Source organism: Mixophyes fleayi, chromosome 4, assembly GCF_038048845.1.
Source record: "Mixophyes fleayi isolate aMixFle1 chromosome 4, aMixFle1.hap1, whole genome shotgun sequence".
NCBI lineage: Eukaryota > Metazoa > Chordata > Amphibia > Anura > Limnodynastidae > Mixophyes > Mixophyes fleayi.
The window spans coordinates 338,224,404-338,234,071 of record NC_134405.1 but is presented as its reverse complement, the minus strand read 5'-3'; the positions used below and the strand labels follow the sequence as shown (position 1 = coordinate 338,234,071).

The window sequence follows — 9,668 nt, the reverse complement described above, 5'->3', positions numbered from 1 at the left end:
TGACTGGAGTCAATTTGATAGCAGTCAATTAAACTACTAGTATGTTTTTGGATTGTGGGAAGAAACGGGAGCACCCGAAGGAAACCCATGCAAACACGGGGAGAACATACAAACTCCGCACAGATAAGGCCATGGTCGGGAATCGAACTCATGACCCCAGTGCTGTGAGGCAGAAGTGCTAACTACTCAGCCACCGTGCTGCCCCTGTTGCATAGATACAAACATCAAAAGATGTTTCCGCTCCACTAAAGTTCAGGTATCTATTAACTTGTATATCACGTAAATGTATAAAATGCAAGGTGTAAATCTATTTTTAAATGACTGTGTTGTTATTGCAGGTTGGTGCAGTGTGAATTGTATAGGATTACATTTTAAATTGTGTTCTTATATGATGACATTTATTATTTCTCACTAAAAGAATGAACTGGCAGCAGAGAAGTTTGCCTGCACATTATATCTAACCATCGGTTGTACTGCCGAAGTTCTGTTAACTATATTTGCAGACCCTTTCATGTGTATATGTATTTTTTGTTTTATTTTTAAGGCAACGTGTTTTTATTGTGCTGTTTATTAAATTCATCTTGTTCTATTTTTTCTAACAAACATGGTGTAAATGGATTAACAGAAATGCGCATCTTTTTATAATTGGAGACATCTGTGTTTGTGTGACGTGTGGTATGAATATGCCGCATCCTGGATGTTGTGTAACTGTCCTTTGTAGTCCTGACATGGTAAATAAATAATTTGATATATAGCTACATTCATATGTAAAATAAATACATTTTTAATTTAAATGTAATTACCAATGATTAGTTATTAATGATTTGCTAATAATGTAGTTAATATATTTCATACTTGCCAACTCTCCCGGAATGTCCGCATTTCGCGTGAGTCTCACGGACTCCCGGGAGAGTGTGGCAATCTCCTGCGTCTGCCCACTTCCTAGTGAAGTGGGCAGAATTAGGTCCAAAATGCTGCGATTCACCGAGAGTTTCTGCGTTTGGCCTGCCCCCTGCAGTAAAATGACGCGTTTGCGTTATTACATCACAGGGTGGGTCCAAAATGACGCAAATTTTGGAGCCTCGCCCCCCCCATCACGCCCACCACCCCCGGCAGGCTCCCGGAAGCCAACTTCAGAATGTTGGTAAGTATGATATATTTATAAAATTGTTCTTTAAATCTGTATTATTGTATTAGGTAATCTAAATCTTTGTGTCTGGTGTGGTACTACAAGTCTCAGTATTCTGAGACTTGTATTCCTTTAGCAAGTATGTGACACATGTTGCCTAATACAATGCATGCAGACAATAAACTCTAAGGGGGTATTCAATTGTTGCTCCGGGCGCCGCCGGAACGAGCGCGTTAAAACTATTACCGTTCATACGGTAATTTACTCGCTCAATTTCAGCTCGCTGCTCAGGGAGCTGCGAGCTGAAATTGAGCGAGTAATTACCGTATAAACGGTAATACTTTTAACGCGCTCGTTCCAGCGGCGCCCGGAGCAACAATTGAATACCCCCCTAAATCAGTTTCTGAGAATAGTAGATAGAAAACATATTAAGGAATTTTCCATTGGCATAGCCAAAATAACTTAATATATTTACTAATTGATCAGAAAATTGTCATTTATACTTTCATCAATATTTTTTTTATCACAAAGTTGTAACAAAGTAAAATGATGTATTTCTGATAAGTAGCTTTTGTGTAATCCCTGCAAAATGTGCACTATTAGTAATTTCAGTTTAATAAATGACATTTACTGCTTCCAAAACAAGTACATTTATTTCTGCTTGATGCCCCTTTATGTATTAGCTGTGTCCCTTAGTATAACTGAGCCTATAGATATAATATGAGTGACAAGCTCAGCCTCGCCCTGTGTGGAGAATGTGAAACACACCCACTGGTGTCTGAGTGTCAGAGCTTCACTTTCATTTCTCTCTTCTGCTGTCAGCGATGGCGTCTGCTGATCTGAGACAGGAGCTGGACTGTTCCATCTGCCTGAACATTTATACAGATCCTGTAACACTGAGATGTGGACACAACTTCTGCCGGGTCTGTATTGATCGTGTGCTGGATATACAGAAGGAGTCTGGAATTTACACTTGTCCGGAATGCAGAACAGAGTTCACGAGACGACCTGCATTAAGGAGGAACATAACTCTGTGTAATATAGTGGGGAGTTTACCGTCTACTCATCCAAGTCAGGAGGAGACTGGGATCTTCTGTACTTACTGTGTGGACTCTCCTGTACCTGCTGCTAAATCCTGTCTGCATTGTGAAGCTTCTCTGTGTGATAATCACCTGAGAGTACACAGCAAGTCAGCAAAACACGTCTTATCTGATCCCACCACTTCCCTGGGGAACAGAAAATGTTCTGTCCATAAAGAGTTATTCAAATATTACTGCACTGAGGACACTGCCTGTATCTGTGTGTCCTGCTGTCTGATTGGGGAACATCGAGGACATCAGATGAAGTCACTGGATGAGGCCTCTGAGAAGATGAAGGAGAAACTGAGAAATGTTCTACAGAAACTGACCACAAAGAGAGAGGAGACTGAGATAAGAGTTCAGAGTCTGCAGGAGAGCAGTAGAGATGATCAGGAAAAAGCAGCTGGTGTAACAGAGACAGTCACTGCTCTGTTTAGTGACATCAGGAGACAGCTGGAAGACCTAGAGAAGAGAGTCCTGAGTGAGATCTCCAGGCAGGAAGAGAACGTTTCACTCTCAGTCTCTGATCTGATCCAGCAGCTGGAAATAAAGAAGGACGAGCTGTCCAGGAAGATGCGTCACATTGAGGAGCTGTGTAATATGTCTGATCCAGTGACTGTCTTACAGGAACCAGACGCAAGTGACTTAAGTGATACTGAGGAGGGAGAGAGACATGATAAACAGGTCCATGGTGTAGGAGATCTGGATGTAGGTCTCATCTCGGGGACATTACACACATTATCTGATATAATAACAGGTATAAATATAGGAATCTTTGTACCAGAGCCTATAGACATATTACTGGATGTAAACACAGCTGCTAATAATATACATGTAACAGATGACAGGGAAACTGCATCTGTGTCAGATATAAACCAGAATCATCCAGAAACCCCAGAGAGATTTCAGTGTGATCAGGTAATAAGCACCAGGAGATTTTCCTCAGGGCGACATTACTGGGACGTGGATGTCAATAAATCAGTGAGCTGGAGGGTAGGGATGTGTTATCCCAGTATAGACAGGAGAGGAGATCAGTCACTCATTGGAGGTAATAACAAGTCCTGGTGTTTGTGTATGAGGAGGTGGTATAATAATCAGTATGAGATGTATAATAGTAAGTACTCAGTGATACATGACAGTGAAGAGATCCAGTTATCTGACATTATTCCCTGTGATAGAGTGAGGATATATCTGGATTATGAGGCTGGACAGATGTCCTTTTATTCTCTGTGTGACCCGATCAGACACTTACACACCGTCACTGCCACCTTCACTGAGCCCCTTCATGCTGCATTATGTTTAGAGGAAGGTTGTATAAAGATATCTGGGGGAGTCAGGAACTGTGAGAAAATGTTATAATATAAAAAATCCGCCCAGAGACTGGTGACATCACAGAGATGGGAAACGGATTGGTGTAACATTATCCAATAGAATGAAGCAGTGGGTGGAGGTACAGCTGAGCCCCTCCTCCTGTGTAGCCAGATGACCAGTGTGTCTGGATTTGTTAATTTGTTGGTGTGTAAGAAACTTTCATTATAAATATTTAAATATACATGTATGTGGGCGTTCCTCATCTCTGGTGACAGCTGTGATTGGCTGCAATAACTGTCTGTCATTTAGTATATAACCTATTACAGTAGTCAGTGCTACACTTACTCCTACTGGCTGTAATGGATGCATTTGGTGAATGCAAATTTGCCTCTGTAAATCTCCTCCAACTGGGATATGTAGTCCTAGATGCGTAAGTATAAAATGGCTTGGACTACAGTTCCCAGCATGCCTCATTACTTAGCTGTGTTAATTTGATATTTTTCAGAATCACATTGTATAATTATTGTTATCATTAACCTTCATTTAGTGCAAACACATTACACAGTGTTTTACAGAGAATGCTTTAATCATTAACATCATTCCCCGCTCCATGAATTCTAGCATTTGATTTTTTTTTTCTCATTGTAAACTGTTTAAAATAAAACACTGCATTACTCAGCTCACAGTGCACATAATTCGCTTACTCCCAAGGTTTCACCTCTGGGCTGGTGTGTGCGGTCATCTGTCCACCTCACTAAAATGCACCAGTCATCCTGAAAGGGAAACTTTGCAAATTGTAGAATGATTACTGAGGTCAAACTCTGTGCCTCATGTCTCAGTAATCCCACTGGTTCTAAATTAATGGATTAGCTGGATGCTCCTAAATCTTGTTTTAGCCCATAGCAATGGCTGCCTCCAATATTGCTGTCTCTAAAGTTGCACTTAAATCATTTGAATACGAGGTAAAAGAGATCACAAGCCCGTATATTTCAAGGGAAGAGAATGGAATATTATTTCAGTAAACTGTCTTGGATCCAATGCTGTGTTATCACTGATTCTATGTATCTTCTACCTGTATCCCAGGTGTGGTGACAGCCAGCCCAGTATAACACTGTAATAAATTAACTAGCAAAGACATAACCATTGTGCCAATGCCTAATAATCATCTTCAGATAATTATTTATCATTTGCAAATATTGCTGTTCATTTACTTGCTGTATTATTGATGAAAAACAATTGTTAGCTTCATAACAGCACTAAACGTGATTATTATTATTATTATTATAATTTATTTCATGCTGCAGCAACATTGTTGCAGTAAAGGTAAAAACCAGCTGTCTGCCAAGGTTAACTGTAACGAGTGATGGGAGGAAGATCTGAGAATCCAGAATACTTTTCACACTCTGAAGAAATCTGTTGGCTGAAATCGCCAGCTCACCAGTAGATAGGGGTAAATGAGTTTAATGCATCCTTGTATTTCTACCAGAAGGAAGCAGAAACTATAATTTACAAATCATCATTTTGGAGTATTATTTGTATGGAGATCCTTTACAGAGGAGTCTGCAGTAGTATTTCATTGTTTGGTAAACGGTAAAACGGCAGCAGTACATATTTACCATCCCTATCTGTGGTATTCTGTCTCCTCTGTTCACAGAGTTATTTTCCCACGAGACAGCGGGTGAAAAAATGAATAAAGTTATTTACATATCTTATCAATTACATATTTATGTGGACTTCCCCTAAAAGTCCATTTCTATTTTTATATACTTCTCCTACACCTGTCTATCAGGCAGGTAGGACAGGCAGCCAGGGCTGGTTTCCAATAAAACAAGCCCCACCCTAGTGCCTTCTCCCCACCTTAGGGGGGAATTCAATAAATCAATTCCTCCCGAAGTACTGCCGCGTAAAAACTATCACCGTTATTACGGTAATATTAATTCGGCTTTCTGAGCTGCGAGCAAAAAGCCGGCGTTGAAATTACCATAATAACGGTACTTAAGCACACTATTACCGTAGTAATACCGCATTATTACGTGTGTGTGTATGTGTATATATATATCATAGTTGCCTACTCTCCCAGAATGTCCGGGAGACTCCCGAATATTTAGGAGTTCTCCCGGACTCCCGAGAGAGCAGGCAAAAATCCCGGATCCAATTGTCGCAGTTTTAGAAGATAGCGGGGGCGGGGCTAAATGCGGCATCGTGGCCCCACCCCCCTGCTGCGATTGGCTAAAATTGCCTGAGGTTGCCAGGGGCGGAGCCTAATGTTGCCCGTGTGTGGCCACGCCCCCCTCGACGGACCCCCTCCCGGACAGCTGCCTGCAAAAGTAGGCAAGTATGATATATATAGATAAATATATATATACAAGCACACATGGATACTGTGCACTCTCCGACCAACTCACACCAAAGTCTTCCCCTTCTCGGCAGTCCTAACATGTTCTAATGCTAAGCTTTTTTATCTGGGCTAAAGGTTTACCTGCACACAGCTTTTACAGGCAAGTCTTTCCCAAGCACTAGCTGCCATGGGACCCCTGGGACTCACCTGACACAAGTTGGAATTAATTAATTGCTTAACACCCAATTTCTGTGTGAAATTCCCTTGACATTTCTTTGGTACCAGAAGTGGGATGCACAGGGGCTGGAATAGAGGGGAACCAGTACTTATGGACCATCTTGAGCCACCTGGTAAATAAACTTTTCTCTGTGGTTTTGTATAAGACAGCATTTCTGTCTTCCCTCAGTTCCTCCTATACCTACCTGCACCTGACTTAATTCCTGATTGATGAAACAGGTTCTTGCTATGCAGTCTGACTACATTCTTTCCATATTATTTAGTATCAGAATTTTTATAGTAGTCACAGCAGGAGAAATTACATTGTGTTGTTTGCTTTAGCAGGGAAATAAGTAATGTTACAGGTTATGTTGGTATCATGAATGTATATTGTAGGAGAACCCCTGTGAGTTGTCAGAGTGACTGCAGTGACCAGGTCTGGGACTATACATGGGTTTGTCCTAGTTGGACCCATTGAGCCACCGCAGGTGAATGCTACCCTTACTCTTTGGGCTAGATTTACTAAGCTGTGGGTTTGAAAAAGTGGGGATGTTGTCTATAGCAACCAAAAAGATTCTAGCTATCATTTTGTAGAAGGTACTAAATAAATGAAAACTAGAATCTGATTGGTTGCTATAGGCAACATCCCCACCCGCAGCTTAGTAAATCTAGCCCTTTATCTCTCTTCCTGCGTAAACTGATATTTTATTGAACCTCTGACCAGGTGACACCCATTTGAGTAATTAGCATATAATTGTCTAACACCAGCATTGGACTGGCCCACCGGGGTACAGGGAAACCCCAGGTGGGCCCCACTGCCTGAGGGTCCCTCACCTACCCTAAGTGAGCGGGGAACAGACTGTGTACTGCTTTTCGCACCCTGAATACTTACATGACGGCGTAGCAGTGCGATTCTATAGGTCACGTGTGTCAGCTGAGCGGAGCAGGGGAAGAGAGATGAGAGGAAGCTGACAGGTATGTAAACTAACTCCACTATTAGAGAGACACTGAGGGTGAGGGATGGCAGTGTAGTGATAACTGGAAGCAGCATGTTAAACGCTCACCATATTATAGATCCGTCAAATCCTCAGTCTGCAATCAGATGGAGATCCTCACGGACAGTATCTAAAGCAGTCTGTGTAAGGTGCCTTAGACAGTCTCAGGTCGTATACAACACAAGCAATCTGTCCCTCTCAGCCTGTGCCCACTCTCTCTTTCTCAATATTGGTCTCTCCCAGGATGACTCAGTCTGTTGGCTTTGTCTCATCTACTACTAACTCACAGAATGTCACACAGTCTGGAGCTAAAGCTCTCTCTGAGGATGTCTCAGATTGTTGTTACTGTCTCTTTTGCTGCTGTCTCACGGAATGTCACACATCATGGACCCAAAGCCTCTCCGACTATGTCTCAGCCTGTGACCACTGTCTCTCTCTCAGAATCGGTCTCTCCCCGGATGAATCAATCTGTGGCCACTGTTTCTCTCAGGATGACTCTCAGCCTATGGCCACTGTCTATCCTGCTGCTTTTCTTGAGGATTAATAAAGAAGTGGAAGTTGCTCAATCAATTTGCTGGCTATAGCAGTGTGCTGGGGGATCTCTCTGTGCTTTTCTTGAGGATGTCTGGGACCAAAGTTCCTCTGTTTGTCTGCTGTCTCTCTCAGTCTGTTTCTCACTCTGTGGCTGCTGTATCTCTCTCGGTCACTCTCTCAGGATGTCTCTCATTCAGTCAGTCTCTCTCAGGATGTTTCTCGTTCACTCTCTCAGGGTGTCTCTCAGTCATCAGTCTCTGTCTCAGGATGTCTCTCAGTCACTCTCAAGATATCTCTCGATCAGTTAGTCGCACAGTTTGTCTCAGGATGTTTCTCGGTCACTCTCTCAGGATGTCTCTTTGTCAGTCATTCAGTCTCTCTCGGTCACTCTCAGGATGTCTCTCGGTCAGTCAGTCTCTGTCTCAGGATTTCTCTTGGACACTCTCAAGATGTATCTCGGTCAGTCTCTCTCTTAGGATGTCTCTTGGTCGGTCAGTCAGTCAGTTTCTCTCTTAGTATGTATCTCGGTCAGTCTCTCTCTTAGGATGTCTCTTGGTCGGTCAGTCAGTCAGTTTCTCTCTTAGTATGTCTCTCGGTCAGTCTCTCTCTCGGGATGTTTCTCAGTTACTCTCTCAGGATGTCTCCTCGTCAGTCTCCTTCTCAAGATGTCTCTCGGGCGGTCAGTCATTCTCTCAGGATGTCTCTCAGTCAGTTAGTCAGTCCCTCTCTCAAGATGTCTCTGGTTCGGTCAACCTCTCTCTCAAGATGTCTCTGGGTCGGTCGTTTGGTCAGTCTTTCTCTCTCAAGATGTCTCTCGTTCAGTCAATCTCTTGCAGCGTCCGAGATATTTGCTGCAGGTCCATTCCTATAGGAGTATAGCGGCTGTAATTCAGGTCACCTGTCTCCATATCATGGAGGAGTATAAAGACCAGTGATGACATCACCTCTGCACCTCCGAGATTGATCTAAATCAGAGAATACAGCAAAAATGTCCTTAAAATATACATCACCTTTATCCATCTGAGAGACACTAGTTATACTCATATTACAATCTGCCTTACTCCTTCCTAGGCTACTTACTGGCTGTCAGTTTGCTCGGCTGTTTGATAGGTGAAGGAGTATTTCTATAGCGGATGTTACTAGTCCATCTTTGGGTCTTGTGTCCCCCCACTAGAGGGGTTGGTAGAGGAGTCACTTTTCAGCTGTCTTGTTTGGCCCACATAAAGTCTCCCATTAGAAGTGATTTTGCTCCCTATGTGAGAACTTACTGGATAAAATCTTCTGGATTAGTAGTCCTTATAACTGTATAATGTTATATGTTCTATTTAACTATTTATTTTTTGTCACCTGTGTACTGCAGCTCATGTTTCTACTTACTGACAATGGTTAGTATAATCTCACTAAATGTTACGGTAATAAACTCCCCAAGAATGAGAAACATTAGAGATGAAGCCCCCCCCCAGAGCGGATATACCTGTCATACAGGAGACACATTCTGATACAGCAAGCCAACATTTATTTGGGATGGGGTCCAGGAAGAAGACCGGGTTCTCCATACTGGTCAGTCCGGGGTGTCGCTTCCAAGTATAAGATCCCATAACATCAACGCTGCCAATCAATTTCATTTTTTCCAGAAAGTTTTCCATACATTGGAAGGACACAAAGTTGTAGTAATGAAGGCAGACAAAACAATATAGACAATCATTCCGGGTGTAGCATTTATATGACTGCTGGATGATAATGCCCCCTACCTCTAGGGACTATCCTTACCACCCCCACCAAATAATTCACACTCAGGGATTACCTTTCTGACCACGTTTTGTGATCACAATATTTAGCGACAATCCATAATATTACATGGACTGGAGGACACAAATAGACTGTAACCTAACAAGAAGAGATAATTGGCATCTTAACGAAGGTTTACAGAAACATGTGTCTGGTTATTTAAGGAATTAAGTCAGTAACCACCAGACTGTCTGTGGGGTATTTATCATGAATATCTTCTACTGTTATTTAGTTTTATATATTATTAAAAAAAAACAAAACAGAATTGCAATGTGCAC

At 42.2% G+C, this 9,668-nt stretch overlaps 1 protein-coding gene across 2 annotated transcripts in view; it reads left to right on the top strand.

The window, feature by feature from the left end:
* The first annotated feature begins 1,945 nt into the window (after positions 1-1,945).
* LOC142153216 (E3 ubiquitin/ISG15 ligase TRIM25-like) overlaps positions 1,946-9,668 on the top strand; it is a 93,289-nt gene continuing 85,566 nt past the window's right edge. The window contains exon 1 of one of the 2 annotated variants that reach the window (XR_012691458.1): positions 1,946-3,648. Coding sequence is in view for 1 of the 2 variants with exons in the window: in XM_075210592.1 (XP_075066693.1) it covers positions 1,954-3,567 (1,614 nt within the window). In the remaining variant the exon portion in view is untranslated. Of the gene's footprint in view, positions 4,558-9,668 lie in introns of those variants that run through there. The other variant, XM_075210592.1, reaches the window with a different exon arrangement.